The sequence below is a fragment of the Hypomesus transpacificus genome, chromosome 21 (assembly GCF_021917145.1).
Source record: "Hypomesus transpacificus isolate Combined female chromosome 21, fHypTra1, whole genome shotgun sequence".
Taxonomy (NCBI): domain Eukaryota; kingdom Metazoa; phylum Chordata; class Actinopteri; order Osmeriformes; family Osmeridae; genus Hypomesus; species Hypomesus transpacificus.
Window position 1 is genome coordinate 3,582,866 of NC_061080.1, and position 16,666 is coordinate 3,599,531.

The 16,666-nt window shown below is 46.1% G+C and overlaps 1 protein-coding gene and 1 long non-coding RNA gene across 3 annotated transcripts; one reads left to right on the forward strand and one right to left on the reverse strand.

Moving 5' to 3' along the window:
• The first annotated feature begins 3,443 nt into the window (after positions 1-3,443).
• Positions 3,444-8,127, forward strand: LOC124483760. Its single transcript, XR_006957900.1, has 4 exons — positions 3,444-3,595; positions 7,453-7,484; positions 7,595-7,650; positions 8,037-8,127. It is a non-coding gene; the product is annotated as an uncharacterized LOC124483760 (long non-coding RNA).
• Positions 7,197-9,802, reverse strand: LOC124483759. Of its 2 annotated transcripts, none has more exons than XM_047044304.1 (4): positions 9,572-9,802; positions 8,042-9,327; positions 7,808-7,910; positions 7,197-7,621 (listed from the first exon to the last, which is right to left on the reverse strand). In XM_047044304.1, exons 1-4 carry the CDS (start codon positions 9,756-9,758, stop codon positions 7,479-7,481), a joined length of 1,719 nt encoding a protein of 572 aa, XP_046900260.1. In that variant the 5' UTR covers positions 9,759-9,802; the 3' UTR covers positions 7,197-7,478. The 2 variants fall into 2 exon arrangements, with proteins under 2 accessions (XP_046900260.1, XP_046900259.1); XM_047044303.1 differs by having other exon boundaries at positions 7,808-7,913.
• Positions 9,803-16,666: the final 6,864 nt, after the last annotated feature.

Here is a 16,666-nt window from a genome sequence, read left to right on the forward strand (position 1 = left end):
TTTTGTACTGTTAATTTCAATAGGCGGCAGAATAGGCTGTGTGTGTCACGCAGTGTTCCTAAGCTTAAGTTCAGAGGTCCTCTCTCCTCGGTGTTAAGCACTTTAGTATTATACGTTTTAAATTGTATTTATATTCAACTTTATTAAGATAAGTAGGCCTATATGTTTATCGAATGCACCTTCCTGTCACAGTAAATTCTGTGTTTGTGAAAACTTGAATGGCAATTAAAACTAATTCTGATTCTAATGAGCGGAATGAGGCGCGGCGCAGAGAGCGTTGTGAGAGCGCACACTTATATATATGACCTTTATTTAACCTGTTAAAATCAATTGAAAACCAATTTTAATTTACAATGATGACCTGTCCAAGAGGCAGTAGCACAGTCCACACAGCACAAATGACACAAACAGCACAGATACAAAACAGTATATGACAATCACATGAGGAAAAGGCTAAAGACACATGGCTAAATGAATAAAGACTACCAAAATAAACAATACAATAAATAATACAAATAAATAAACAAAAAGAAAAAAGCAGGTTACTGGATTTTCTTTATAGAAATGAGAGCGAGAGCATGGGTGAGGGCGAGAGAGCGAGCGACAGAGAGAGAGAGAAGCAGTGGAAGTCGGTAAGGTAAGCACTCTGTCTCTTAAGACACCTCCCCGATTTGTTTCTCTCTAACGAAAACCGTTTCTGACTTCACAGAGACAATTTAATCAAGACACTTGCTTATTGATTTCACAATGTATTGATGACCATAGACGTGGAAATAGCTTGGACTTTGGCGGAGTAGAGTAGAGAGGAGGCACTCCCTGTCTCTAAACAAATTGAGGCAGGAAGCAAACACAGGAACATGAGCTAGGCAGACGAGGTGAGTGACATCACAGCCAGCTATAGCCAATACAAAGGGCTACTGTCAGTCCAAACGCCTTCCAACTCACAGCCATTTCTAGGCGCCGGCGGGAAAGTGCCAGACACACTATGTTCACACTGAGCATTTACTTTGTTGCTCAGGTTTGATCCAAGATCCGAAAAGGACAGCGCTATGGTCGGGACTGCATCCTGGACAGTGGTATGCACTGCCGATGGGGTTTCATGATTTGGGAAAAAACGATCTCTCCTGTAAGCCTGTCGGTAATTGTGGCAGGTGAATTCCTCACACATCTCAACACGAAGGCGATTCCGTTGGCGTCTGATTGGAAAGTCAGACGAATGCATCCAAATGTCCAGTTGACTGATGTGGACTGCTCGTCCTGTGGTTCGCCAGACAACACAGATTCCATGACAGGAACATTTATCTTTCCGCTTTTTACTTGGAGACTTGTGCGAGGTTTACAACAGGCTTGAGGCGCGTCTTCTGCGTTCGGAGTTGAAGTGGACGCCATATATACAAACTTTTGTTGGAAAATTCAGCCGAGGTTGGATAAAAACATGTTTTTGTTTTCATGCAAATAGCCTGCATTTATTTACTCATCCGAAGCTTAACCCTCAAACATAAATGTTGCAATTTTGAGGAGTAATCCCCCATTAGTGCATATGCATATGGTACTATACAACTTTCTTTTTACAATAAAGGAGTCAGAAAGTTTGTATATCTGATTGCAACTACAAGATTGTTGTACTGACAAAGAAATAGCCACACCACATTGTGCCGTTGCGTAAATGGTAAGCTTTTTGCAATTCTCTTCACGCAACAATGTTTGCATCAATTCCAGGAGGCCCAATTTGAGGAATAACTTGTGCGTATTGGCATGAGTTAATCAAATCAAATCAAATTTATTTGTATAGCCCTTTTTACACGCAAGCATGTCACAGAGGGCTTCACATGCGCCCATAGAACTGCCCCTCAACCAACCTAAACCCTCAAGGAAGACAAGGAAAAACTCCCAGAAAAACTCCCACCGGGAGAAAAAATGGAAGAAACCTTGGGAGGAGCAATTCAGAGAGGGATCCCCTCCTCCAGAGACGGTTGGTAAAGTTACTGGTAGCCTACTGGAGATATTTTCCACGGAAGCACAATATCTCTTTTAGAATGTTTTACTTTGTTAATTTCAATAGGCAGTAGGCAAGGCTGTGTGTGTTATACGCAGTGTTATACGCGATATCAGAGGACCTCTCTCATCGGTGGTCGGAGATGAATGAGTCGGATGTCATGTAGTAGCCTACAAACAAATGGGAGGTACTAAAGCGCTTGGACATCACAGCCAGCTATGTCCGAAGGGCTCCAGTCCCATAAGCCTTCCAACCTTGTATATATGCTTCCAGCTCACACCCATTTCGGGTTGCCGCCAGGACAGTGCCAGCCAGACGCACTGTGTTCACACTGTGAGTATTTAGGCCTACTTTGTTGCTCACGGTTGATCCAGGATCCGAAGAGGATTGTGCCATGTGTTCAATTGGTTTGATTTGGGCGGAGCGAGTTGCTGCGTCTGTAACAGTGTCTGCGAGAAATAGCTTTTCAAAATGATCGGTTGAACAAGATGTGGGTGCGTAACAGGAATTGGACAACAAGCAAGTAGGTGGCTGGTAAACAGTGCACACAGTGCATGCCTATCAACTCGCTACGAAGCTGCCCCCTGTCCCATTCGTTTCAATGGAGCTAGAAACAACAGCCCTGACATATCACTCCGAAGTTTTGCTTGTTTGGGGATATTCATCAAACCAGTTTTTCAGTTGCGTCCAAAATATATCTCTGGATGCAATAGGCAAATAATGATAATAATCAATTAAACACAATAAATATTTAAAACATTTTCGTCTAGGTTGTCTAGACTTTTCATTTTTAGTACACTTTATTGCTTGAATTTCGAAGTTAACAAGTCTCATTTGTCTCATTATAGACAGGAGGCAACATCGCAGCTATGATAACCAATCCAAAGGGCTACTGTGATACACCTTCCAGCCCATTTCGTGTCTCCTCCGGGAAAATGCCAGACTGTGTTCAAACTGCGAGTATTTACTTCGTTGCTCGATCCAGGATCCGAAGAGGACAGCCCCATGTCGTGAACGCGTCCTGGACAGTGCACTGCTGATGGGGCTTCATCATTTGTAGTCCTAAACTGCCTTATAAGCCAAATGGTCTAAAATCAGTTTCCAACCAAAACGCATCGCTCCAAAAAATGCTGCTTGATAAGGGTATAACCAGGCGCGGATTAATGCACAGGCTTGCCTAGGCTGCAGCCTAGGGGCCCCACCTGTGCAGGGGGCCCCGGATTGGCCGGATCGTTTTTTAATATTTTAAATGTACATCAGCAAGAACAAAATAAAGACCCTAATTTGCCCATGAGAAACGTTTTCTTTTTTAATAAGCAAATGATTGGGTAGATGTGACTTGGGTCACATCTGTCCAATCAGCTGCTGCTTGTCAAATTATGTCAATCATATTCATTGCTCACTGCTATTGATGGCATAGTGGCAGAATGAAAGTATTAAAGTGGAGCACAAAAACGCAAAATAAAAAGGTTAAAAGAACAACATGACCAAGATATCCTGAAACAAATCCCGAAATTGAATGGATACTTCAAGGCTGCTGAATCTTCAGTTGAAGACGAGATCGACAGCAGGAGGACTGCCAGCTAGCATCGGCCATCGGTAATATTTCAGCGAATTTGGGAAAGTTAGTGGAATTGGTACTAGTGTGTGGTATTAGTACTTTTAAGCAGTGACGTGCAGTCAGGGTAGGCAAGGTAGGCACTGCCTAAAAATGTTTAATAAATAATTGTATTTAATAAACTTATATTTGTATTTTTTATGATTATTCTTGTGATGTATATATGCAATATGTGTGTTATTCCAATTGTTTAGACGTTACGATGACAAATGTAGCAGTTACGCATAATCAAATACAACAAAATGGTAGAATAAGAAGTGCTTTTACTGTCCATTCATTGCGGACGACAACGAATGTTGCGCATGCGCACTTCGATCCTGTATTCTTTAACATGTACGTCGAAAAGCACAACTCTGCTGTGCCTTTGCACGTAACTATTTATGCCAGTAATCATCAACGTTACGTATCAAACATGGACCAATTAAAATCGAGAAATTACTGGACATTTGCGCAGCTGACGTCATTACACCAGCTAAGCGTAACCCCCGCGAAATTCAAAGTAAAAATGATGGCAGCAGTATCTCCCCATATCGTAGAACTAAGAAATTTTTCAAAGCTCGGTTTAATGGCAAAAATGAGTTGCTAGCAAGAGGGAGGCCCTATGCCAACCTTGCCTGAACTACACCAGCAAAAGGGACCAAAAATGGTCCGCTCGTTTTAAACGGACTGGTATGACAAAAACGATTGGCTATGTGGCTGTGCTAGCAGTCAGCGGCTGTACTGCCATCCATAATCTACCGATTGGTGAGTCAGAAACTATTTTGGGTTTAATTTTGAGTTGGTTGAATTAATGCCGACTGCAAGCCATTTGCCTTCATATTCAATTGAGCAGTGTGTGTTCTCATTGTTGCTGACTGACAAACATAATTGGCCGCTGTGCAATAGTTAAGGATAAAGATGGTTGCATTCTGATTCGGGGGCCCTCACAAAGTTACACTGCAGATTCTGAAAGAAGCTACTTTCAAGACTTCAACATTTTCTGAATTCAGCTTTTCTAATGAAACGAAACAGTCATTTAACTCATGGTAGCAATAGTAAACCAGCACGACAACGACAATTACCACGCAACAAAGCACTACATTCTAAGCAGACCAATTTAAAAAACGAAATTCATAAAGTTAAATTTGTATTTCGAACAAACGGCAAACTTATCAGCAGATTTTAACGCTATTTGCTGCCTTGCTGTTAAGGAAGAATTCGAGTGGCACTGTGTCGATCTGAATAGTCAAGGGATATGGTTTTAATACAATTTATTAGACTATACAATTACATATGATTTAAACAAAGTACTTTGTGATCCGTCTTGGCGAAGGGTGTGATAGCCACAAATCGTTCGCAAGAGTGATGATCAGCCAGCACACATGCACTGCCTTATATAAACTTAAGATCAAATGGCATTCTATATGGTCAATCAATCAATGTAGCAAACTCTGTGATTGGCTAACTCAACTTAGTGACAGCTTGAAACAATACCAAGTGTCCAGTGTGTCCCAAGGTTCTTTGATGTCACAGCTCTCCCCAGAGCAGTAGATAATAAAGCCACAGGGGTTGACCAGTCAAATGGTCAACTGTCCTTTGTGTGACCATCTTCAAACAATACTTTTAATTAACACAAACAATGAAACAGGACACAGTCCTTCTAGCCAAAGTTCAGAGCAACTGTCTCATTGACCCCTTACAGTAACCAGAGGACAGAAGGCCATATAAAATGCTTCACCCACTACTATTTTCTAAGCATACTTCTTACAAAAGTGAAATATTTTCAAAGCATACTTAAAAGTATATTAAAAGTGAACAATTTTCTAAGCATACTTCTTAAAAGTATATCAAAAGTGAACTAAAAGTGTACTATTCATATTTTAGTATACTCATAGTATACTTTAATATACTTCTTTTTTGTAAGGGTACGTATATTCAATATATACGTTCTCTGCTAAAGCTAGCTAGCTTCCGTTTTGCAAAAATAACTCAAGCCGGAAATATTTCGAACTCGCGCGTTAGGGCTGATTTTAGCACTGTAGGAATGTAAAGAAAACACTGTAGAGTTGGCTGTCTCAATGTGTGTGTATGTCAATTCACCTTTATGCATGTGGACCATTTCTAGTAAAACCATATTTTTTTAAAAAAGGGGGGAGGGGGGCTCACACAAAGAGCAGCCAATGGGCCCCTGACCACCTTAATCCGCCCCTGGGTATAACCTATACCAGACTTATTTATATTAAACAGTTTAGTTTAAATATGCATCTGTTGTCAGTGTCTTCTTATCATTAGCTAACTCCCAAAACAATACAATCACAGTTCAAACAACACAGCCTCAGAACATGGTTTTCCAAAGCTCCTTCCCCCAGGTGATAAATCAGGAAGTCAAAAAAATCCAGAACATGACCATCCCAATTGGTCAAATGACCTTAGTCAGAAATATTTAGTAGTCTGGGCTACAGAACAGATAGCCATCAGTCCAACAATAAACCATCCCCCAACAGTTCCTAACACAGGACAACCTCTCAACCTACAAACTCTGCTTAATTATCTCCCCTTCCTGCAAACGTGGTTGTTTCAGCATGTTTCTTATACATGAACCACATTTAACACATGAATTGTTGTTGAAGAAATGTCATTATCAGGTAAAAGCGTCTGCTAAATTAATAATGTAATACACAGAGACAGAGTCGATGAAGTCAAGGAAGCTTTATTGCTTGCTGGCGGCTGCAAGGACACAAATAGAAATGTTGTCTCAAAGCCAGTCTCCTTGCAAACTATTTACAGAACACAGTTTTCAATTGTCATTGCTCCTCATAAAGACATACAGTCATCATAAAACATGCAGTTGTCCTATGTCTCCTCTCATTGGCTAACTCCCTTGCACAGTGTATGTGTGTGCGTCTTTACGACATCAAGCCTGGTTGAAACACAATAGCAGCTGAATCTCTAGTCCTGGTGTCATAAAAGCTCCTATTTCCTTTACAAAAACAAACCCCCCAACATCCTGTAGTCTTGGGCAACACAGAGTCACAAATGCTCACCCTTCCCCCCACACAAGGTTTGTACGTTTATGTAAGCCTACAGTTAACTTAGGGGTAGTTCCTCTCTGCACAAAAGGAATGTTGAACACAATATCATTTTATACAGAATGAAGGGTGACATTTTCACCTCCCACACACCTCGGTAGTGTGTTTCAAACTCGAGGGCGGCTGTGGCTCAGGGGGTAGAGAGGGTCGTCTCTTAATCGCAAGGTTGGCGGTTCGATCCATGACTCCTCCTCGGTCATGTGCCAAAGTATCCTTGAGCAAGACTCTGAACCCCAAGTTATTCGCGATGGGCAGGCCGGCACCATGCATGGTGGCTCGCTACCGTCGGTATGTGCAAGTGTGAGAATGAATGGGAGGCAAACATTGTAAAGCGCTTTGAGTGCTGTTAAGGTAGAAAGGTGCTATATAAATGCAGTCCATTTACCAATCTGATAATTACAAAATAAGGTTATTTTTAAATTGGGGAACAATAACACTTAATCTGAAAAAACTCAAGTAGCATTCTCAAAATACAGTTTGGTCATGTGTGTGTAAAAGCTATTGTTGAAGCTAACTTTTACACTGATGTAAAGTGGTTGTGTACAATTACTGTAACAAATGCTAATCAGCCTCTCTGTGTGGCTGCAGTCCTGACATGGTGATGTCACAACCTTGTACACAAACAGCTTAACGATTACAAAGGAGATTTAAACGAAATTCCAGTATTTTTTATTGGAATATACTAAAAACATGGTTACACAGAACTGAAGAAGAGGGAAGAAGCTACGGTTGTTGCCGTAGTGACAGGTTCTCTCTCTTTGCCACTGCAGCCAGTTGAGTAAGCAGGTGGCGTCCTCTACTGGTGAATATCCTTCACACAGCCAAAGCAGAAAGCCCTGGAGAGAACTGCAGAGATCCCCCGGAAGAAAGCTTTAAAGGACTTTTTCTTCTTCTTCTTCTCCTCTCCTCCAGCAATGGAGGACTCACCAAGGTCTGGACCTGGACAGGAAACACCATCACACAACAGGGTATGACATAACACAATACTTCAGCACTGTGACCTCTTAAAAATTGTGTGTGTGTGTGTGTGCATATCTGTGTGTCAAAGTCTGTGTGTGTGAAATGGTGGGAGAGCCAACTAAAGTTGGAAAGCCTAAATGAGTAAATATGCAGTCAGGATCTCACGTTCAGTGCTAAGGGGAGACACTTTGTTTCTCTTGAATAGTTTGCTTGTCTTTTTTCCCTTAGCAGCCACATTCTGTCCATCCTTAAGGAAAGTCTTCTCTTTCTTCTGGGTTTGGAAGTGAGAGCAAAGACACACAGATTCATTGAGATTGTCACATGTCGTCCCTTTTTATCGCTGACTCAGCTCAGGTCAGTTATACCTATTGCCAGTGTGTGGTGTTGTTTTCAGCTTACCAGTGCGAACCATTTCCGGAGGATGGGGGTGTCGGTCTTTCCCAAATGATGTCCCTCTGGGCTAGGGGCCTGAGCCGTGGAGCCCCTGGAGGTGGAGGAGCTGGTGGAGGATTTGGAGGACGAAGGAGAGAAGTGAACAGAGGTGGAAGAAGAGGAGTAGCAGGAAGTGGAGGAGGATGAGAGGCAGGAAGCGAGTCTGCTGGCCTTTTCCAAGCCAGCAGACTCCATCTCAAGTCTTTCATCCAAACTTGTGTTGCTTATGAAGGGGCTGGAACTTCCACCAGCCTTTTCTAAGCCAGCAGAGTCCATCTCAAGTCCTTCATCCAAGCTCATGTTTGTGATGAAGGTGGTGGAATTTCTACCGGCCTTTTCCAAGCCAGCAGTGTCCATTTCAAGTCCTTCATCCAAGCTTGTGTTGTTTATGAATGGGCTGGAACTTCCACCGGCCTTTCCCAAACCAGCAGAGTCCTCTGTGCTCTCCTTCTCCTCACAACCTGTTTCCAAATCATGACTCTCACCCGACACGGCAGAAGGCCGCCAAACCTCGGCGTGACGGCAGATCACCTTGGCGACATTCTCAGCCATGCAGACGATGCCTGCCCCTCCCTGGAGGGCGGAGTGGACCTGGGCCCTGTTGCTATCGGAACAGAGCATCAGCTCAGCGTAGGTCGCCTCAAACATGGCGTCTAGGGCATCGCCGCCACCGAAGAGCGGGTTCTGGGGTTCATGCTCCAGGATGAGGCCAATCCCGGCCTGGTTCCAGAGAAACCAGCCCACTTCTTGGAGGAGGACAGCCTCTATCTCCGAGTTGGTGGGGGTGAAGCAGGAACGAAGGGGTCCCTGGAGGGCCAGGCGTCCCACCAGCCTGTGCAGCAGGTCATGCAGCGTCTGGTGGTGCAGGGCGCTGGGCCGGGGGGGCATCAGGGCCTTCTCCTGGATCAGAACCTCCCCGGGCTGGAGGGAGGGGGTCTCAGAGGGGCTCGGGGGTAGGGAGGGATGATCCTGGACCTCCTCAGGGAGGCCTGCAGCTGCATCATCTTCATCCTTCTCCTCGATCAATGCACCCTTGGAAAAGTCATTCATCTGGTAATCTGACCCTTCTTCCTTTTTGTGGAAATCATCAGGGTAGGCAGCATTTTGGTTGTTATCCATCTCAAGCTGGCCTACTTCCTGGTTGGTGAGAATTAAATCTGGCTCGAGACCTTCTGTTGTCACTTCCTGGTTGATTTCTTCAGAGGAGGAGCTGGCTAGGTTACCTACCCTGGTCATGGCTTCAGCATCAAGGCCTGGCACAAGAAAACACACTTTTAACTACACTATTACTATTATAGCTATTAACTATACTTTTTTCATAAAATATTTTGGCTATTAACTACAATATTATTATTATAGTTATTTACTGGACCTACACTGTCATTCAGCAGAACTACAAAACGTACAAATCTGTCCTACAATAGCATGTCTTACAATAGCATAATTACCAGGTCTTTTTTATCTAAAGATTTATCTAAAGTAAAAAAAATTCTCTACCTTTGCTGACAACGACCATGTTTTGTTGTGGGTCGTTGCAGGTCTTGTAAAGGTCACTTCCCGCCTGGGTAGTCAACACCTCACAAATGGCCTCCAACGCCCGCCTCTGGTCCTGGCTGCAGGAGGGCTTCAACCTGCTCTGCGATCTTCTTCTACCCTCAACCCCATGCCTGGGGCCCGGCGTCATCCCACGGGACCAATCCAGGGAGGGACAGTCACTGCTGTCACTGCTGCTGTCACTGTTGCTGTCACCGCCGTCCGAGGACACATCGCTGCAGGATGCACGGTGCTCGTCCGTGAGGTCTTCTTCGCCCAGCAGGTTCCCCATCAGGCCCTTGAAGGCCGTCTGGAAGAAATTGTACAGCAGAGGTGTGAAGAGCTCCTGGTCCAGACGTTCCTTGTCCTCCAGGTTCTGGAAGTTGGGCTCGGCGCGGCAATGGGGTGTCGAGGGGAGTCGTCCCATCCGGGTGTCCAGGAGAATCTGATAAATGCGGCCAATCAACTGCTCAGAGAAGTGGTGGATCCTCCCCTGGAACATCCTGGTGCACATGCTGTGGGATGCCAGCAGGCGGCCCAGGTCGTACTCTGCCTGGTCAAACGATTTGACAGAGGAGCCTCCGTCGCGTTTGTCATCGTTGGGGGAGGATCTGGAGGCCGAGTGGGCCATCCGCAGGATGGCGTCCAGCATGATTTCAGCGGTGAGGCTGAGGTCTTGGCAGCTGGCAGAACTGCTAGCCTCGCTCCAGGCGCTAGTGCTCCTGGAGGAGTAAGGGGCGGTCTCCTCCTTCTTCTGAGGATCCTCCTCCTCCTGCTCCTCCTTGCTAGCACAGCTGCACTCCACTGGTCGCTCCTGCTGGGTGTCAAAAGGGAGGTATTCCTGATTCCTGCTGCTCCTCCCGCTGCTGTTGCTGGCCCCCGAGCTCCTCCTCCTCCACAGGGCATCCAGCTCCATGGCAACGTCTCCTAGCAGGCTCTGGCTAACACACTTCACCACCATGGTGAAGGTCTTACTTCCAGGCTGCAGGAAGTCTGCCACCTCCACTTGCCCAATCAGCTGCTGGGCTGCGTGGAAGTTCTTCAGGACGTTGTGGATCACGTTGCAGGCCGTAGCCACACTCTGGAGCAGGGAGGCCTCATAGGCCTCTTGGGGCTGGGGCTGGTCCAGGGAAGAGCCTCCATCTGTGGGCTCCATCTCCTGGAGGAAGCCCCCCACCATCCTCACCAGCTCCAGCTTCTCCTCCGTGGGGACCACACCCGGGCTGTGGAACAGGGCGTGGCGGGCCAGGATTCCAGAGAGGCTCTCCTTCAGGAAAAAGAGGGTCGGTGACATCACGCAGCTGGGCAAAGCCATCGCCTTTTCCATCTCTTCCGCCTTCGCCACGCTACCAATGAGGAAGGAGGCCCGCAGGGACACCAGCTCGTTGATGGCGTTGGTGTGGCTGTTGGCAACGGCCTGAATCTTCTCCTTGGCGTCCTGCCAGGCGTTGCATATCAGGTCCTCGGAGATGCTGGTCACGCGGCAGTCCGACAGCAAGCAGCCGGGGCGGTGGAGTGCAAACTTCTCCAGCACCTCTCCCATGACAGACTTGTAGAGCTCCTCCACACAGGCTGACAGCCTGTCCTCTGCATCGTGCTCTTGTTTATCCATCACCGCTTGCACCTTCAACAGAATCTCTGCCACGGTGAGGGATGCCGTGGCGAGGACGTCCTCCTCCTTGGGCCTATCAGAGTCCAACATCGGAGGCCTGCCACCCAGCAGCCTGCTCTGGGGCCTGGATCCCTGCCCTCCTATCAGCAGAGGGTGGAACCTCTCTGAGATCATTCTCAGAACGCCCTGTGGGACGTAGGGCTGGGTGGAGCCCAGAGAAGAGGCCTGGTCCTGGGGAGAATCAGCAGGGTTGAAACATACCATCCCAGTCAGAGAGCCAGTGACAGGCCTGGCTGGGGACAGCAGCCCTGTGGAAGAGGACCTGTCACTCTGGGAGTCCCAGCTGCTGTAGGAGATGGCGGCGGACAGCGGGCGGCCATCTTGTTCTTTGCGGATGTGGAGGACCTGGTAAAGGGCCATGGCGGGCAGGACCACCCCTTTGGTCAACTTGAGAACCCACTCCATGAACTCCTCCGAGCGCTCCTGCAGCTCAGCTACGCTCTTGTTCTTAGAGGGAGGGAGGGAGGGAGGGAGGGAGGGAGGGAGGGAGGGAGGGAGGGAGGGAGGGAGGGAGGGAGGGAGGGAGGGAGGGAGGGAGGGAGGGAGGGAGGGAGGGAGGGAGGGAAATGTCATGTGGCAATTCAGATACATGTGGTGATTGTCAGACTGAGTAAAAGGAATTCACGTAAACATTTTATTTACCTTTCTCAACAGGACCCTGTTGATGATTTTCCAATGACTGTAACGAGAACAAGAACTGGCGTTTGACATCACTTTACAGTACAGTACAACTGCAGACACATCGTAACATTATGCTGAACAGGATACTAGTCTAAAGGGGACGTTTGGAGGAACACTCACGGGTGTGACATCATGGCCTCCAACACAGAAAACTTGTCCCCGGTCTCCTCCAATGACAGAAGACTGGGCGTGGTGTCCCGGGTCACGGGGTCATTCAAGGTTGGAGGTGTAGAAGAGCCTGGAGACTGTGCCTCAGGTCGGCATGGGGGCAGCGGTAGAGACGGAGGTAGAGACGGAGGTGGAGACGGAGGTCCAGTCACCTGCAGGGAAGAAAAATACTTTAGTCACAGAAAAATAGCAAGTCACAGTAACAGAGCCAATATCAGAGATATAGGAGAGGCTGACGAAGATGGAGAGGAGGGGAGGAGCCTGGCTGGAGTCTGTAGTACCAGGGAGGTGGATTAAGGCCTTCTACTCACCACCATAGCTAGTCCTACCAGCTCGTCAGCCAAGGCTGAACGATAAGCCGCTCCAGCGTCCTCCACAACCCTCCAGGACTCTGCCAGGGGCCCCTTGTTGGCCCCTGTATCCTTCTCAGCTCCTGCAGCCTTCCTGGCAGCCTTGCTCTTGCGGCTGGGCTCCGGGCATCGAGGAGGCTTTAGCACCAAGTTCTGACATGATTATCTTGTTATTATTGCACTTCTACAATAGCATATTATATTTGAGATTATATTGATATTAGCTGGTAAAATACAGACTCCCTTGGCTCCACCCACTGAAATACTGTTAGACTGCTGCACTTCTGAACCTTTATTATCTACTGTATGTTTGTATGTTGCTTTTGATCAATGTGAACAACATGAACAAAGTGTCAAATGTGTTGAGTCTCTCCAGGTATGTGTTCCTACCTGGAGGGGGTTCTGATCTTCTGAGAACATTTAATGTGGCAATACAGATACATGTGGTGATCAGACTGAGTAAAAGGAATTCACGTTAACATTTTATTTACCTTTCTCAAAAGGACCCTGTTGATGATTTTCCAATGACCAGAGGGCGTCGCCAGGAATTTTGGGCCCCATGAAAAAGAAAATATTGTTAATATTTTTTGATCATTTCTATTAGTTGTTTCTATTTTTTGGGGCCCATGTCAGTCAGGGGCCCCTTAGAAACGTCCTAACTTTTCCCCCCTGTACGGCGCCCCTGCCAATGACTGTAACAAGAACAAGAACTGATGTTTGACATCACTTTACAGTACAGTACAACTGACGACACATCGTAACATTATGCTGAACAGGACACTAGTCTAAAAGGGGACTTTTGGAGGAACACTCACGGGTGTGACATCATGCCCTCCAACACAGAAAGCTTGTCCCCGGTCTGCTCCAATGACAGAAGACTGGGCGTGGTGTCCCGGGTCACAGGGTCATTCAAGGTTGGAGGTGTAAAATAACCTGGAGACAGCGCCTCAGGTTGGCATGGGGGCAGAGGTAGAGACGGAGGTGGAGACGGAGGTGCAGAGGAATACGTACTCTCCATTCCATCTGGTGTGGCTCTGCAGCCCAGGGGCCCGAGTGTTTCAGAGGCCGATGCTCTGATTGGTTCCACTTGGCGAGAGGAACCTTTGATTTCAGGAAGAACACCTAAAGGAAGAGCGGAGTCACAATTTGATTGGTGGATCCCTTCTCTTGACAGAAAGTGATCATTTAAATGTTGATACATTAATGAACAAAGACTCACAGTAGCTTGTCTGGGGGATGGGACGCATCTTCGCACATGCACCACCAGTCACCTTAAGGCAAGAAACATACTTAGCAAGGCACAGTAACAGAGACAGTATCAGAGATATAGGAGAGGCTGAGGAAGATGGAGAGGAGGGGAGGAGCCTGGCTGGAGTCTGTAGTACCAGGGAGGTGGATTAGGGCCTTCTACTCACCACCATGCCGAGTCCTACCAGCTCGTTAGCCAGGGCTAAACGATAAGCCGCTCCAGCGTCCTCCACAACCCTCCAGGACCCTGCCAGGGGCCCCTTGTTGGCCCCTGTATCATTCTCAGCTCCTGCAGCCTTCTTGGCAGCCTTGCTCTTGCGGCTGGGCTCCGGGCATCGAGCAAGCTTTGGCACCAAGTTCTGACATGATTATATTGTTATTATTGCACTTCGACATTAGCATATTGTATCTGAGATTATGTTGATATTAGCTGGTCAAATACAAACTCCCTTTGCTCTACCCACTGAAACACTGTTGGACGTATGCACTTCTGAACCTTTATTATCTACTGTATGTTTGTATGTTGCTTTGATCAATGTGAACAACATGAACAAAGTGTCAAATGTGTTGAGTCTCTCCAGGTATGTGTTCTTACCTGGAAGGGGTTCTGATCTTCTGAGAACAGCAGGGCAGGAAGCTTCAGTTCAGCTCCCAGAGCTGGCCGACAGGGCGCGAGGCGGTTGGTAGCGAGACGAGCAAGCTAGACACGCACGCACACACACACAGACACACACAGACACACACACACGCCAAGTAAATTAACAGACGTATGGAAACACACACGCGCACACAAACATAAGGATGAGTGAGAAGGGGCTAGCGGCGAAATACGGCGAGTGTCTTGAACAGAGATTCTTTTTTTTTTTCGAAAAAGAAATGTTACTTTTACATATGAAATATGACTATTAAAAAGGTCTACAGTTTTGGGGTAGGCTATTTGTGAAACACAACTGTCAAATGCAAAAGTAGCCTACTGAAACAATTTGGAAAAATCTAGTATCAGAGATATAGGAGAGGCTGAGGAAGATGGAGAGGAGGGGAGGAGCCTGGCTGGAGTCTGTAGTACCAGGGAGGTGGATTAGGGCCTTCTACTCACCACCATGCGTAGTCCTGCCAGCTCGTCAGCCATGGCTGAACGATCAGCCGCTCCAGCGTCCTCCACAACCCTCCAGGACTCTGGCAGGGGCCCCTTGTTGGCCCCTGTATCCTTCTCAGCTCCTGCAGCCTTTTTGGCAGCCTTGCTCTTGCGGCTGGGCTCCGGGCATCGAGCAAGCTTTGGCACCAAGTTCTGACATGATTATATTGTTATTATTGCACTTGGACATTAGCATATTGTATCTGAGATTATGTTGATATCAGCTGGTCAAATACAAACTCCCTTTGCTCTACCCACTGAAACACTGTTGGACGTATGCACTTCTGAACCTTTATTATCTACTGTATGTTTGTATGTTGCTTTTGATCAATGTGAACAACATGAACAAAGTGTCAAATGTGTTGAGTTTTTCCAGGTATGTGTTCTTACCTGGAAGGGGTTCTGATCTTCTGAGAACAGCAGGTTAGGAAGCTTCAGTTCAGCTCCCAGAGCTGGCCGACAGGGCGAGAGGCGGTTGGTAGCGAGACGAGCAAGCTAGACACGCACGCACACACACACAGACACACACAGACACACACACACGCCAAGTAAATTAACAGAGTATGAAAACACACACGCGCACACAAACATAAGGATGAGTGAGAAGGGGCTAGCGGCGAAATACGGCGAGTGTCTTGAACAGAGATTATTATTTTTTTTTTCGAAAAAGAAATGTTACTTTTACATATGAAATATGACTATTAAAAAGGTCTACAGTTTTGGGGTAGGCTATTTGTGAAACACAACTGTCAAACTGTCAAAAGTAGCCTACTGAAACAATTTGGAAAATCTAGTATTTTCGTCGATGTTTATCGACAGTCTAAATTGTTTAGGTTTACCAGACTTACCTTCTGTTTAGGCCACCGAAGTTTTTTATTTTTCGGGATGTCATCCATGTTTCTTTAAAGATGACAATCTAGGAAATACTCAAATAAATACACATTTTCCACAATAAATATACATTTCCACTACACTTTTCAACGAGAAAAAAGTAGACGCGATTCGTTCCTTGCCTGCTGCATCAATGACTGATTTGAGTTTGTAACGTTCTTATAAATTTGTAAAGCGCGTCACAATCCCTGTCTGCCCGATCACGTCATAATATGTCTATACACCATGGAGAGGGCCATGCATCGTCTCTTCCTAAACAATGCGTTTTAGACAGAAAAGTGTCATTTTTATTTGATCAATAAACCAAGTTTTCTTGCCATCTATATGTTTCATGCCTCAATGGCGCCACCTACAGGCTGTATGGATAAATGAACCTGTGGGAGTTTCGTCCAGGGCCCAATAGACACACATAAACAACCATAGTCATTTTAAGTACTGGTTAAGTTATTATCAGCATTAGGCCTACTGTGTATATAGACAGACTTCAGTCCCCACCCCACACATGTCATATGCCAAAGCACGTACATAGTCGTACTCAAATACTGCTTAAAGATACTGCTTGAAACCAACAACAAGCAACTGAATAGAGTTGTAGCAGTAATACTGATTGACATTCAAATAGATTGAGACTCGTGCTCGACAGATTGGTTGGTTAAACAGGAAATATGCAAGAATATTTACTTTGTGTTTTACCTTGGCTAATACTGCATCTGAGGATTATATCTGTAACTATGATGTCGAATCGATACGATTAACGATACTGAACACTGCATTCACCTACTGATTATTATTATTTTAAATGACAGAATTAAGTATTTTCTTCGATGTTTCTCAACAGTTAAATTATTCATTTAGGTTTACATACTTCTGTTCGCCAACGTTTTTAGTGTTTTCGGATTTCATCCATGTTAACA

What these genes read in the sequence shown, in the direction of transcription:
- LOC124483759 (XM_047044303.1), bottom strand. Translation starts at nt 9,758, where the DNA reads ATGACGCCGGGCCCCAGGCATGGGGTTGAGGGTAGAAGAAGATCGCAG. An exon ending in CATGGTCGTTGTCAGCAAAG is followed by an intron (nt 9,328 to 9,571) that starts GTAGAGAATTTT and finishes TTCTTGTGCCAG; the next exon opens with GCCTTGATGCTGAAGCCATG. An exon ending in GTCTCCCCTTAGCACTGAAC is followed by an intron (nt 7,622 to 7,807) that starts GTGAGATCCTGA and finishes TTTCCTGTCCAG; the next exon opens with GTCCAGACCTTGGTGAGTCC.